This window comes from Mizuhopecten yessoensis, unplaced genomic scaffold (genome assembly GCF_002113885.1).
Source record: "Mizuhopecten yessoensis strain PY_sf001 unplaced genomic scaffold, ASM211388v2 scaffold8447, whole genome shotgun sequence".
NCBI lineage: Eukaryota > Metazoa > Mollusca > Bivalvia > Pectinida > Pectinidae > Mizuhopecten > Mizuhopecten yessoensis.
Genome location: NW_018407552.1, coordinates 790,013 through 806,306, shown reverse-complemented (window position 1 = coordinate 806,306; position 16,294 = coordinate 790,013). Strand labels below are relative to the sequence as shown.

At 36.3% G+C, this 16,294-nt stretch overlaps 1 protein-coding gene across 4 annotated transcripts in view; it reads right to left on the bottom strand.

Moving 5' to 3' along the window:
- The window catches only part of LOC110455963 (cGMP-dependent 3',5'-cyclic phosphodiesterase-like), a 152,284-nt gene that overhangs the window by 7,234 nt on the left and 128,756 nt on the right, over positions 1–16,294 (bottom strand). For 3 of the 4 annotated variants that reach the window (XM_021506434.1, XM_021506436.1, XM_021506437.1), the window contains 8 exons: positions 16,119–16,269; positions 13,326–13,403; positions 7,144–7,266; positions 6,861–6,931; positions 5,894–6,016; positions 4,249–4,336; positions 1,006–1,053; positions 555–629 (listed from right to left, as the gene is read on the bottom strand). In XM_021506434.1, the coding sequence (XP_021362109.1) occupies positions 555–629; positions 1,006–1,053; positions 4,249–4,336; positions 5,894–6,016; positions 6,861–6,931; positions 7,144–7,266; positions 13,326–13,403; positions 16,119–16,269 (757 nt within the window). Of the gene's footprint in view, positions 1–554; positions 630–1,005; positions 1,054–4,248; positions 4,337–5,893; positions 6,017–6,860; positions 6,932–7,143; positions 7,267–8,750; positions 8,829–13,325; positions 13,404–16,118; positions 16,270–16,294 lie in introns of all 4 variants that reach the window. The other variant, XM_021506435.1, reaches the window with a different exon arrangement.

Sequence of the window (16,294 nt, the reverse complement as noted above, 5' to 3'; positions counted from 1 at the left end):
ACTAGTGATCCTAACTATAGATACATTAAGGGAAATAGTGTTCCTGGGTAGATCCACAGGGGATTCACTAGTGATCCTAACTATAGATACATTAAGGGAAATAGTGTTCCGGGGTGGATCCACAGGGAATTCACTAGTGATCCTAACTATAGATACATTAAGGGAAATAGTGTTCCGGGGTGGGTCCACAGGGAATTCACTAGTGATCCTAACTATAGATACATTAAGGGAATAGTGTTCCGGGATGGATCCACAGGGGATTCACTAGTGATCCTAACTATAGATACATTAAGGGAATAGTGTTCCGGGATGGATCCACAGGGGATTCACTAGTGATCCTAACTATAGATACATTAAGGGAAATTAAAGGATTTTCTACACTGCAAGAACAGCTTTGTTGTTTACTTGACGTCTACATGTTTTCACTGCTATGGGTCCTGATGATGGCTGCATAGCAGTCGATACATGTAGACGGCAAGTAAACAACAAAGCTGTTCTTGTGGTGTTGTGAATACTTTTATTTCCCTTATGGGGACTGAGAGGTTTGGACAAACCTTGCTAGACAAGTTCTCAAAGAGGTTGCATCCGTCTGTATTGACTATACACATGGATTGAGCAAAGTGATGCCTCTGAAACAAAAAAACAACAAAATCAAATCTCTTGAATTGATAATTCGAAGAACATCAATTCCTATGTTCTACCAGGTGAAAGAGACCACATAAGGTGTTACGTTAATTCTGACAGGCACAGTTTTGAAGTAATCAGCATTTACCTTGTAAGACAAATTTTAATTTAGTTATGAAATTGGACATTTTTTATACTTAATAAATATAGGCTTCCTGTCACAGCATTGATGTTTTACTGATAAGGTGAGCTGATAAATTAAATATTGTAAATTACATTGTTTATGTAAACTCAAAAATTGCTTGATATCAAAATTGAAGTTTCTATGAACGTGAAATATTCTTTTTGAAAATCATTGACAATATGATATAACATCAGTACCTCAAGGACAGAGCCCTCCGAGCTGTACAAGGCAGCAAGAACGGATTTCTACAACAGAGTGAGCATATATCATAACTACATTGTACATACCACAATCAAACAAAGTCTGCAGCAAAATCAATAATCTAGTGTTTGCTCGTGTTATCAGGGGTGCACACCTCTCCAGCTCCAAATGTCTGATGCTCTGTGTGAACATACACCATACACTTCACTGCTGCCAGAATAAGTTTGTTTTACATAATACCATACTAGTTCTACTAGTTACCTAGGCATTATTAGAAAAACAAAAATATCTCTAGTTGGGGTTGGGTGATCATTTGAAACACTAATATTCAAAGGTCATTGTTTCTTCAAAAAACAACTTAACAAAAAAACACACATTTGGAGACATGTCCTTAACTGACCTAAGCTGTTGATAGGCCACACCAGGCATTATATTTGATGCATGGGTTGAGATGTACTACCTAAGATGCATCAATCTGTGGTGCAAGTTTGGTTGGTCTAGCACTTATAGTTTCAGAGAAACTAACTTAAACACAAAAACTTAATGTTGATGGAGATGCTGACAAAGTCAATGGACCGTAAAAGGTAGGCCGCATCTAGCATTATATTTGATGCATGGGTTGAGATGTACTACCTAAGATGCATCTTTGGTGCAAATTTGGTTAGTCTAGAACTTAAATTTTCAGTGAAACTAATTTAAATACAAAAACTTGTTGACGCCTGTGCTGTTGCCAGAATAGCAAAACCTTAGTCTTGCTTCTGCTACTTCGTGTCGGCGAGACAAAAAATTGTCTTTCTTACAATGTCCTTTGCCAACACTATTCCTAAGAGTTTTAATTTTCTTCCTCTGTATTGTTGTAATAGATATTGTGCATTGTTGTTTAAATGTTTTAGGTAGGCTGACGAGACGTCTGGTTGATAATGCTTTGAGACTGAAAGTATAGGATTGGTGCTAGAAACAATGTATTGGCTAACACTTGTCTGCCTTACACACAGCGGTGGTGAGAATGTATGTAGTGGCCTTATCACCTCGGCTCTACTGTTCTCACTTCGACTATATTGGATATAGACACATCAAACTCTCACACATCAGATCAACCCCTCACATCTCACAATAATACACCCCGCTACACATTAACTCTCACACATCAGATCAACCCCTCACAATTATCTCACAACAAGAGGCCCAAGAGGGCCTGTATCGCTCACCTGAATATTTAAGCAGTCATAGCAAAATATTCTCATTAAATATTATATTGCACTAAAAATATTTCCCTCGCAAACTTTGTTGGCTCCATCTGTTGAAACTACCAGCAAAATATTATTATAAGATTCTATGCTTTTTGATTCTTCTTCAGAAGTTGCTTGACATATTTTTCCCTGTGATCTTGTAAGTAGGTCAATGTCATTTTCCTTCTCAAATTGGTTAGCTCTATTCCAAAAAGCTACCAGCCAAATCTTATGAATCCATTCCTTTTAGTTCTCAAGAACAAATCCATTAAAATGTTGTTGACCTCTGTGACCTCTAAAGTAGGTTGAGGTCATTTTCATTTGCAAACTTTGGTGAGCTCTATCCCGGGAAGTCACCAGCCAAATATTATAATTTTATGCCTTTTAATTCTTCAGAAGAAGCTGTTTGAACTGTTTGACATATTTGAACGCTGTGACCTTGAAAGTAGGTCAAGGTCATTTTCATTCGCAAACTTTGTTTGGCTCTTTCCCAGGAAGCCACCTGCCAAATATTAAGATTTTATAACTACCAGTTCTTCAGAAGAAGTCGTTTAAAGTGTTTGACATATCTGCCTCATGTGACCTTAAAAGAAGGTCAAGGTCATTTTCATTCTCAAACTTTGTTCGGCTCTTTCCTAGGAAGCTACAAGCCAAATATAGAGATTATATACCTTTCAGTTCTTCAGAAGAAGTCGTTTGAAGTGTCTGACACATTTGACTCCTGTGACCTTGAAAGAAGGTCAAGGTCATTTTCATTCTCAAACTTTGTCGGGCTCTATCCAAGGAAGCCATCAATCAAAAATAAAGATTCTATACCTTTCAGTTCTTCAGAAGAAGTCATTTGAAGCTTTTGACATATATGACCCCTGTGACCTTGAAAGTAGGTCAAACTAGTTTTCATTCTCAAACTTTGTTGGGCTCTATCCCAGGAAGCCACCAGCCAAATATAAAGATTATATACCTTTCAGTTCTTCAGAAGAAGTCGTTTGAAGTGTTTGACACATTTGACCCCTGTGACCTTGAAAGAAGGTCAAGGTAATTTTCATTCTCAAACTTTGTTGGGCTCCATCCAAGGAAGCCATCAGCCAAATATGAAGATTCTATACCTTTTAATTCTTCAGAAGAAGTCGTTTGAAGTTTTTGACATATTTGACCCCTGTGACCTTGAAAGTAGGTCAAACTAATTTTCATTCTCAAACTTTGTTGGTCTCTATCCCAGGAAGCCACCAGCCAAATATAAAGATTCTATACCTTTCAGTTCTTCAGAAGAAGTCGTTTGAAGTGTTTGACACATTTGACCCCTGTGACCTTGAAAGTAGGTCAAGGTCATTTTCATTCTCAAACTTTGTTGGGCTCTATCCCAGGAAGCCATCAGCCAAATATGAAGATTCTATACCTTTTAGTTCTTTAGAAGAAGTCGTTTGAAGTTTTTGACATATTTGACCCCTGTGACCTTGAAAACAGGTCAAGGTCATTTTCGTTCTCAAACGTTGTAGGGCTCCTACCAACGAAGCTTTCAGCCAAATATCATGACTCTAGGCCTGTCCGTTCTTCAGAAGAAGTTGTTTAAAGGAAAAGTTGACGGACGAGGACGGACGGACGGACGACGGACGCCGCGCCACGGCATAAGCTCACTTGGCACTTCGTGCCAGGTGAGCTAATAATACACCCCGCTACACATTAACTCTCACACATCAGATCAACCCCACACATCTCACAATAATACACCCCGCTACACAACTCTCCCCTGAAACATAAAACAAGCCAACAACATCATACACCAATTATCTCCACATCACACACCTTTCCAACACTTAATACTTCCTTTCATGGTTCAAACAACATGTTACTGTTCAAGGAAATAATTTAGAATTGTTGTTGTGAAATTCAAACATACAAAATATTTGGATGACTATATCAAACTCAATTTGTTACAGGTTTGATAACATCTTATACATTATCACTCGTTAAGTATGAATAGATATGATGACTGAGTCAGGTTCTACTCACCGATACTGACTGATATGAATTATTGGTTCCTCTGTGGTCAATATCATGGCACATGCATGATGTAAACAGCGAAAACATTTCTATGTCTCTGAAATGAGAGGGAAGCATACAGGTCTGTGTGCCATACTTGTCAAATCATGTGTACAGAAAAACTTCACAAATCAATATCCAGAACAAAGCATTATTAAACAATAACAGATAGGCCTAACTTACTCATGATTTTGTTTTTGTGTAAGAGCTAAAGATATAGGCTACCTTACACATTTTTGGTTCATGTTTTTGTATAATAATTTGTATCTGGGTTAAGGACACATTATAAGCTACCTTACACATTATACCTGTAATTTGTATCTGGGTTAAGGACATATTATAAACTACCTTACACATTTCTCAATTGAGTTTCACAAAGTTTGTATGAAAAGTGTGCAAGGAATTGTCCAGAAAAGAAAATGAAAGGGGCATAATTACGTTTATAGCTATGTCAAAAACGTAAGTTCAAGTAAACAACTTCACAAGTGTGGGGTATGATTACATCAGAGGAGTTTTAAAAAAGAGGCCCAGAGGGCCTGTATCGCTCACCTGAATATGTTTAAAATAATTTGTATCAAGTATAGATATCACTCCATGGTAGGTGCTGTATTTCAGAAAGATTCAACCAGTACTTGAGATATAGCGAGAACAAACTTCAAACAGAGCCCCACCCCTATGCCCAAAGGATGCTACAGACTAAATAAGGATAAAATCCCTTAATCCCAATGGTCGAAGAATGATTTTAAAGGTTTTACCTCTATTTCTCCTATTGGTCCCTACCTGCCCCCTGGGAGACCACACATTGAGTCCCCTTCGCCCAAGGATGCTCAAGACTAAATTAGGATACAATCCCTTAATCCCTATCGTAAAAGAAGGAGGGGTGTGTGTGTTAGATACACCATTTATACAAAATTGGTTCTCCTTCACCCAAGGACGCTTCAGACCAAATATGGAACAAATCCTTTCATTCCTACAGAATAAGAAGGATTTTAAAGATTTTGCTATGTTTCCCCTTTTAGGCCTCGCCCCTCAGGCCCCTGGGGGGCCAGACCCACCATTTATACAAAATTTGTTCCCCTTTCACCCAAGGATGCTTCTGACCAAATATGGAACAAATCCTTTCATTCATACAGAAGAAGGGTTTTAAAGAATTTGCTATATTTCCCCTATAGGGCCCCTCCCCTCAGCCCCCAGGGGGCCAGACCCACCATTTATACAAAATTTAGTCCCCTTGGTCAAAGGATGCTCCAGACCAAATTAAGTCAAATTCTACTTGTCTGTTCAGGACTAGTAGTGTTTTAAAGGAAAAGTTGACGGACGGACGGACGGACAGTGGACGGACGCTGCGGTATGGCACAAGATCACCATGGTACTTTGGACCAGGTGAGCTAAAAATCCTGGTTGTAACCATAGGACTAGTAGTATGGGCAAGATTCCTTCTACAGACAGACCCCACTTACTTTTATTGCAATGGTTGTAAACAAAGAGTATTTAAAATCCCCTGAAGAATTGGAATGTATAAGGTAGGCAAAAAGATATATACACCAACTTCCATATTTGAAAATTCAGACAATTCTAAATAGAGACATTCAACTCTGTCATAGGTATCACTCACTCTAAATATTGTGTAAGCTTCAAGTTCTTCATACAAACATAACAGAAGTGTGTGACAGCAAACGCATGCATCCAGTTGTGGTAGGGTGGATTTCTGTAGCCTCGCCGCACCATCAGCACAAACCTGTAATACATCTCAAGCAAGTCATTGATAGAAAAGAAAGAACATGTATAGTTAAAGGTAAGAAATTAATGGCATCTAAAACCTCTCAACAGTCATTTTATATTTGTACACCAGAAAATGTGTAAGTTGATGATACTAATATTACTGGACAGTCATACATGCACATACAATTATAAAGGAATACCAGAGAAATCTTTCAAATTTTTGAGTTCGTCATATTTATTTCAATTCAATTAGATATTGAAATCGTGAACCATGAAAGTATGCTTATTTCTAAATCTAACCTGAATAATAAAATAAAATTGGAATTCAAAATTCAATACTTTGCTTTCCTGACATCAATCAATGTAGATAAAATCAAATGTGTGTTCAGAAGTGCCTGATGATGTTGTATGATGTTAACATTTGCTTATTCCGTCTTTGCGTATTGCAGAGGTATCTGCACTTGTGAGCAGGTATTGATTGTTACGTCATTTGTTTGTCAGAGTAACGTCATCAATTTTTGAGAAAACGACGTAATTTTTCCACACAAACCAATGACGTAACAATCAATACCTGCTCACAAGAGAAGATAACTCTGCAATACGCAAAGACGGAATAGGAGCATTGCTACTCTTTTTACAGCTCGGCTTCAAATATTAAATAAACAATTTACTTAAATTACTTAAACTTAATTTAAACTTATATTTCTGCTAAAACATTTAATAATTAACTCTGATTGTTAATATCCATATGTTCCACAAATTTATATTTACAAGGTTTGTTCACTATCAATTATTTTAAACAGTCTCTTTTCTTTGCCAGCAAACAGAAATTTTGGTTAAAAACATTGTTGATTACTTACCTGGCGAGAGTGTCTCTCCTGATTCTGAATTTTGTTATAAATCCTAAATCTTCAAACATAGTTAAACATGCCTGAAAATGAATGAGATACTTTTCATTGATAATTGAACAAAAAGCCCCTAACACTTTGGAAAGCGACTTATCACAGAATATTAATAAATCGAAACTAATAGAAAAATTAACAAACAAGGAAAAGAGTCCCTTTAAAGGAGTGATTCTGTATCAAGGGAGATAATCATGAGGCAGAGTTACTTGAACATAAACTTGGTCACCTACAGACATACCATTTCAGTATCATCCTCTGGAATCATTCTGGGAGGGAATGAGAATTTATCAAAGTCTGCATGCCAGAAAGACGGCGAATTTATCTCCATGTGAGCCAGTGTGTCAACTTCTTCTTGTGCCACCTAATCAAACAAAGTCAGATTGATTAGGAGTTTGTAATAAAGTTGACATACATGTTATACCTAGTTATGTATGTTATGTATAACAATAAACAGAACATATTATACAATCTATTCTTCAAGAAGGAATTAATATATATATATAACAGTTACCATCAAAATACTTTATTTTAGATTGATGAACTACTAAAAACTTTTCATATGATGCTTTCTCTTTACATATTACTGATACAATCTTCAATGGATGAGAAAACATTATCAGCCAATGTCACCAAGTTATTGGCGTCCCTGAATATATCTATAGAAACAATATATTTTACTTAATTGAACAAAGGTATGAAACATATGAAAGCTTAGTTGTACAGGAAATTATATAGAAGAGTTCAACTTTCTGAAGTGTGTTGTTTATGAATTTGAATGCACTAAATGAAGGATATATACAAACTATGTTTCTAATATAAATCCTACATTATTATCTAGACAATGGTCGCTTCAGGTATCTGGAAAAGTTTACACTAGCAAGGGCACTATATACTGCGAAATTTTAAAGAAAAAAAAAGACTAGAAATGTTGAGTATTTCTCAAATCTGACATGTCTGTGTTAGAAATAGCTGCACTGAATTGTGTGTGAATTCATTAAAAATGCACCCTGTGGACTGTTATTTAGTTCTAAAAAGGGAATCAACTCTTTAATACATTAGACAGACAGTATCGAGAATTAAAGACTCCAGAATAATTTGTGTTTCAAACATCTGTAACAAATTCTGTTGAAATTGAAACATATCTGATATCTGGAGAATTACCATTTTCTAACAAGGGCAGTAACTCTAAAGAAATAGATGGTATGAAGCTCATCCAACACATTTCTATTCTGATGATCTGTTCAGAGTTTGAATGCTAAACATTACAATATAAAGTCTGTAAAGTGGTTATAACGTAACCTAAGGGGAATAACTCCCATAAAAATACATGTACCCTCGACCCAATGTGCTGGCCCCCCACTAAGCATTTGCTATTTTAAAAACAGAATACTGGCAAATGTAAAATATTCAATGAAAATTAAGCATTTAGTATTTAGTATATCAATTTTAGTTTTATTATTTTCATAAAAAATATATCTTAAATCTTCGTATTGTTTTGCAAATTAATACTGAGAAGCTAATTAAAGAAGAATATTAACATATATTACTGCAATAATTAATACCTATGTAGCTTAAGATATTCAATTTTCAATCAATAGTAATAAACATTACTGCATAAATTATAAGCTTAGAATATACAATTTACTATAAATAGTCTACAGGACTACCTAGGAAATCTCACTATCAGTATGAAAATTAATCTACAAATGTATAAATGAAGGATTCTAATCTAAAATTACAACACCAAAAGCAGAAATAGAAACTACACGTAAGAAAGCATGTGAATTAAAACTCAAAAATTGAAATCATCAATAACACATAATAAAAATAAAACACCACACAAACCTGCATGTGATAATTCATAAGTTCATTTGCAAGCTTATTTCTGTGCTGCGAGTCTTGTAACTTCTTGTACATAAGACACTGGAAGTAAACAAGGGCCGACCAAAGATAAAACAGAGTCACACAAACTGAAAAGAGTTGAGAATGGTGGCAGAGGAACACCTGTAAAACTACATACAAGAGAGTAAAATTAAAACCACCATCTACAAATCACGAAAAATTGAAAAGATTGTACTTTTGCAAGTTTCAAGTATTAAATCTATATTGAAAATGTATTTGAAACTGATTTTTTTCTCTTTTTATAAGAATATACCAAAATAAATATAATATTCAGAATCTGCAAAAGTACAAACTTTTATGGAATACAGATAATGATAACATATCTGAAAACTACAAAGATAAATTGATTCTACCAAACAAGAAAAGTCAAAAAGTTTGAAAAATATGTGTTGTTTTCAGAATGTAAACTTTGCATAATTCATAAACGCACATTTACTTCCCGGATCAAAAAAGTATGGTTTGGATTTTCATTTTGAAACAGAAAACAACACAAGTTCTCCAGGATATTTGATTAAAATAATAGGATAAGTTTGGATCCTACACTTGAGTGCTACATACACCCCTGTGGACACATAAATGTAACAGACTTGTACACCATAGGGGAAGGGTGTAGTTACATTCACAGGTTAGCGCGGACAGGCCACTAGGGGCCCTGCTGAGACAACAGTACATCAATGTTATAGCATCTGAGGTGGGCACAGGGAAACAAGAAAACGACTTGAAATGAGAAACACTTGAGTGTTGATTGCATTTCGATATAAATGGAAATGAGTGTTAACCATGGAATTATTGCAAATATTGAAATTTATGATTTTATCAAATGTTTGAGAATAAAGATGTTTGACTTGCTTACTTTAATGCATCGCAAAATACAGTTTTCTATGATGATGTAGGTTTTATTTAGATCATTGATAACTCATTATAACACTATAGTGAGGGATCATCATTTCAGCTCACAGGTGGATAGGAGAAGCTGGTGGATGACTGCTGGGATTTCATAGCTCCTGTCATGGCTCTACAAATGTTACATTCAGTTTCATGTCAGTGACCTTTAACTACTTGATTCTGAAACCTTAATACCATTGGGTAAATCTAATGTAATATATTGCGACAGGGTTACTTAATTAACAGCCACAATCATTGGAGCATTGTTCCTCTACCTGCATGGCCAAACCTCTCATTGTTTCCCATCTCATTATCAGTCACTACAGTTGATATAAAAGATGACTTAATTTGCCTTCAATTTGCTACTGGTAACCTAGGGAAGGCCTAGAGCGATATCTGAGAATGTTTTTGTGTAGGTTTAAGCATGAAATTTCACTCTGTGATTGTGAAAGATCCCTCTTACTCATTGTGCCACTTTTTTAACACTACACTGACTTATCTTTTGTCTTAAAGGAGTCAGTAGCTTCATTAGCAAGATCAATGGTAAATAATTCAATTTTATGTCTAGGTCCTTTTTGTAGAGGTGGTTGTCTTCAAATAACAGAGTTGAGCCTTAGCCATTGTATTTTCCACATCTCTGTTCCATATGAATGTGGTTCCTGGCAGAGCTTAGAGCCTTGACTCCTGGCTGCACTCTGGCAGAACTTAGTGTCTTCTCCTCGCTGCCCTGTGTTTTTGTTGGTAAATCACCTAATATGTGTTGTACTGACAGTTACAATTGCTCTCATAAGTTTTCATCTAAACACAGTCTACCTCAGTTGATCAATGGTTTTCCTAACTAGAGTGCTGTGATGTCAATGAGCCCGTGTCCTTAGTTGGACAGTACGGTAAGATCATTGATCTCTTTTTATGGTACCAAATCACAGACAGCTCCCATCGCTCATGATGTTTTCTTTCAAAGGGAGTCTGTCCTGGATGATTTCAACAGTCTTGCTCACTGCAAGTGGTAAAGATGGGAATATGTTCAAATTGTTGAAGTTTTGTACAAAATGTACACTGGTGAAGACAAGGTGCTTTGCCACTCAACAGAGGTCCTTGATTCTAAGGGGGCTGCGATGACGTAGTAGTTAAAGTGCCTGGCCTTCTACAATCACTAGCTCTTCACCAATGGGTGGCAGGTCAATGTTTTTTCTCCAGGTACTCTTCTTTCCTCAACAACCAAAACCTGGTATCTCCTTAAATAATATAGCTGTTAATAGGATGTAAAGCTGAAACAAAACAAACCAAACCAAGAATCTTTGCTTAACTTCAGCTGAACAGTACAAGATCCTTCCTGTCTACTCCTCCAGGAGACATTTAGAGGCCTGAGTGATGAGTCCTTCTTGTAAGACTAGACGTACGCTATACAGCTAGAAAACATATTCAGCAACTGGTATAGACAAATCTTTTCACTCTCAACACATTTTTGATAGTCTTTTGTTTGTCTGTTAATTAGTTGTGTGAGGAGATCGTGTCTGTTAATTGATTGTGTGAGGAGATCCAGTCTATTAATTGGTTGTGTGTGGAGATCCTGTCTGTTAATTGGTTGTGTGTGGAGATCCTGTCTGTTAATTAGTTGTGTGAGGAGATCATGTCTGTTAATTGTTTGTGTGTGGAGATCCTGTCTGTTAATTAGTTGTGTGTGGAGAATCTGTCTGTTAATTGGTTGTGTGTGGAGATCCTGTCTGTTAATTAGTTGTGTGTGGAGAATCTGTCTGTTAATTGGTTGTGTGTGGAGATCCTGTCTGTTAATTAGTTGTGTGATGAGTTCCTGTCTATTAATTAGTTGTGTGTGGAGATCCTGTCTGTTAACTAGTTGTGTGAGGAGATCATGTCTGTTAATTGATTGTGTGGAAATCCTGTCTGTTAATTGGTTGTGTGTGGAGATCCTGTCTGTTAATGGTTGTGTATGGAGATCCTGTCTGTTAACTAGTTGTGTGAGGAGATCATGTTTGTTAATTGATTGTGTGGAAATCCTGTCTGTTAATTGGTTGTGTGTGGAGATCCTGTCTGTTAATTGGTTGTGTATGGAGATCCTGTCTGTTAATTAGTTGTGTGAAGAGATCCTGTTTATATATTAGCTGTGCGTATAAGAGTAAGACATGTCTGTCAACTATTTCTATGAGGAGATCCAATGGTTACATATGCTATATTCTAGTGACCGCTGGGTTACATAATCATTGAAAACTGAAATCATTTGCAGTCTCTGATGATTAGCTAGCATTAAAATGATCCTTTTAGGACATTTAATCAACTCTTATCTCAAACTTAATCAGCACAACATCAAATTCAAAGAGTAATGTACAGATTTATCATGAAGTTCTTTAATGGCTGGTAACATGATATGAACTTGATTATAAAATGAATAGTCTGGCAGACTTCAATGAAGGCATGGCTGATATCCTGACAATCTCCAGCACCAGAAACCATGAAAACTAGCTGAGTTAGATAAAAAAAAAATCTTCTCTCAGCAGCAATTTGAATACTTTTAAGGGAAACTGTCAAGCTTGTGACAATACGGGACCTGAGAAAATGGATATTTCAAGAGTACAAAGGCTAAATGTCTTGACACATTGTCGATACTTTTGGGTGTGGTTCCTGATATAAAGTAAACATTACAAATTACAACAGGAGGCTTGGATCAGATGGCAGATCAACACAAAACGTCTATAAGTGTGATTGGAAAACATCAAAGAATCTTTGAAACCAGCTCGGATAATATTTTGATAGTGACTTTATCAAAACTTTTATATTTCAAACTTAAAGCTGGGGCAACAATAGTCTGTAAGTTATGTGTGGAACAGAGATTACATAGGTAATGTCATCAAAGCAAGACATGTTCTTCATCTTCCCTCTTTATAAGTTTGACAGCATATCGGACAGAACGTGACTCCACCTTGAGATGACAGTACAAGACACACTGTCCAATGGTTCTATAATAGGTTAAACAGGACTGTTTATTGATGGATGGGGACAAAAAATAGTATCAAAGAGGAATAGAGTGTTCAGAATATAGATCAGGATGAAACATAATAAAGAATTTAATATACAGGTACAACAGGTACTGTGGACTAAACACACCAAGAGGAATACACCACTATACAATACTACATATGTATATGAAAACCTCAACATAACAACATACAATAGATCAAACCATCACAGATGTAAAAAAAAAAATGTCCCTCTTTTGAGATAAAATATTTGAACCTTCAATTTAAAAGCAAAATTCCAAAAAGCCATTATTAGAATTGTTAATGTAATCTCAAATGATGACAATTCTACAACTATTTTGATTTTGTTTTGTCCTGTTGAATTATCAAAAATGGTGAGCATGAAATTCTTAAAATTTTGCATCATGAGGTATTTTTAAAACAAAGTGACCAAAACAGCGTTTGAAATATTATTCTCTTTAAAAAGTTGTTGAGGTTTCAATCAAATGAAAAGAGAAGTTTTCAGCAGTGGGAGATTTGTAAGTTACAGATTCCCTGAAAAACTTAAACAAAAACTAGTGCTATACAAAAAGTATTATAAAGGTACACATCCAGAGATTGTAGTGGTGCGACATGCGGGACCACCCGGTGGTGGTCATACCTTCATATGATACATCATCAATTCGTTGGCGAGACTGTTACGGATCTGGGCCGCAATCACACGCTGGTACATGAGGGACTGAAACAGCATCATGTGTTAGTACCAGTCTCTCTCATACACACTTGGGCACAAAGGTCACAGTCAAGGTGCCAACAGCTTGTTGAGGTGTCCGACAAATTCTTAACAATAAACTCAAAAAACCAAACACTTGCTTTCGACACTTTCTGAATTCTTACTTTAAAAGTGTTTCATTAATATATAAACTAGAATTTACCTTAAAATTTCTCATTTTAAAACCATTTTAATTTTCATCTGGTATATATAGGATATAGTGAGCCTTACACATAGCAACCGACTCAATCATTTTAAATTAGGTCAGGTAAACAATACATAACCTAGAGATAGCAACAGAAGTCAATATATGAATATTTTATCAATGAATCAAAAGTCAATTATTTACACAACAGCAATAGAAAGTGATGTTCAAGTGCAATAAGACCTGGGTACACAACTGTGATGAGACAATGCTCCAGCTAATCGTTAACATGGTGAAAAGACACCCCCGTCAGACCGACCATGTAACAGGCTGACACTACATACTAGTCAGACCAATTGGAATATAGGGTGATGACATATTGGTCATATCAATAATGGGACAGGATGACTAGATATATTTGTCAGATTAATCATGTAACAGGGGGATACCAAATGGGTCCAACAAATCAGGACCAATTCAATTTCTCTATCTTAACATCAAAACTCAATTATCTGTAAAATAGCCGAGGAAAATGACGCCATTGTATAAATGATGTTGGTACACAGCTGAGACAACCCATAGGTATGACCGATCATGTGATACTGCGACGAGACACGCTGGTCAGACCTAGCGTGCAAGGAGACACTTGAATTATAGGATAAGAATGACTCGATACCAGTCAGACCAAATATAAAACAGGGTCATGACACACCGGTCAAACCAATCATAGGGCTGCTTTTACTTAGTCACCATCACAGGACTATGGACCATTATAGATATGGTTTTATTTAGTCACCATCACAGAACTATGGACCATTACAAATATGGTTTAAGTCACCATCACAGGACTATGGACCACTATAGATATGGTTTTACTTATTCACCATCACATGACTATTGACCACTATAGATATGGTTTTAATTAGTCACCATCACAGGACTATGGACCACTATAGATATGGTTTTACTTAGTGTGACCATCACAGGACAATGGACCACTATAGATATGGTTTAACTTAGTCACCATCACAGGACTATGGACCACTATAGATATAGTTTTACTTAGTGTGACCATCACAGGACTATGGACCACTATAGATATGGTTTTACTTAGTCACCATCACATGACTATTGACCACTATAGATATGGTTTTAATTAGTCACCATCACAGGACTATGGACCACTATAGATATGGTTTGACTTAGTCACCATCACAGAACTATGGACCATTATATATATGGTTTTAGTCACCACCACAGGACAATGGACCACTATAGATATGGGTTTACTTAGTCACCATCACAGAACTAGGGACCATTATATATATGGTTTTAGTCACCACCACAGGACAATGGACCACTATAGATATGGTTTTAGTCACCATCACAGAACTATGGACCACTATAGATATAGTTTTACTTAGTCACCATCACAGGACTATTGACCGCTATAGATATAGTTTTACTTAGTCACCATCACAGGACCATGGACCACTATAGATATGGTTTTACTTATTCACCATCACATGACTATTGACCACTATAGATATGGTTTTACTTAGTGACCATCACATGACTATTGACCACTATAGATATGGTTTTACTTAGTCACCATCACAGGACTATTGACCACTATAGATATAGTTTTACTTAGTCACCATCACAGGACTATGGACCACTATAGATATGGTTTTAGTCACCATCACAGGACTATGGACCACTATAGACATGTTTTTACTTAGTCACCATCACAGGACAATGGACCACTATAGATATGGTTTTACTTAGTCACCATCACAGGACTATGGACCACTATAGATATGGTTTTACTTAGTCACCATCACAGAACTATGGACCACTATAGATATGGTTTGACTTAGTCACCATCACAGAACTATGGACCACTATAGATATAGTTTTACTTAGTGTGACCATCACAGGACAATGGACCATTATAGATATGGTTTTACTTAGTCACCATCACAGGACAATGGACCACTATAGATATGGTTTTAGTCACCATCACAGGACAATGGACCACTATAGATATGGTTTGACTTAGTCACCATCACAGGACTACGGACCATTATAGATATGGTTTGACTTAGTCATCATCACATGACTATGGATCATTATAGATATTGTTTGACTTAGTCATCATCACATGACTATGGATCATTATAGATATGATTTTACTTAGTCACCATCACAGAACTACGGACCATTATAGATATGGTTTTACTTAGTCACCATCACAGGACTATGGATCATTATAGATATGGTTTTACTTAGTCACCATTACATGACTATGGATCATTATAGATATGGTTTTACTTAGTCACCATCACAGGACTATGGACCACTATAGATATGGTTTTACTTAGTCACCATCACAGGACTATGGACCACTATAGATATGGTTTTACTTAGTCACCATCACAGAACTATGGACCACTATAGATATGGTTTTACTTAGTCACCATCACAGAACTATGGACCACTATAGATATGGTTATAAAGTGAGTGATAAGACTTACATGGCTGATGCTGATGCAGCAGTAGACAGCAAATGCTGATGCAACATCTTCATCAAAAACGGTGAAGAATGGCCCTGTCTTCTTGTTACATAGCTGGGCTACTCCTAACACGTTGCCTGCTTCGTTCTTGATGGGGAAGCACAGTATGTTTCTGAAAAGAATTAATTGAAACAATG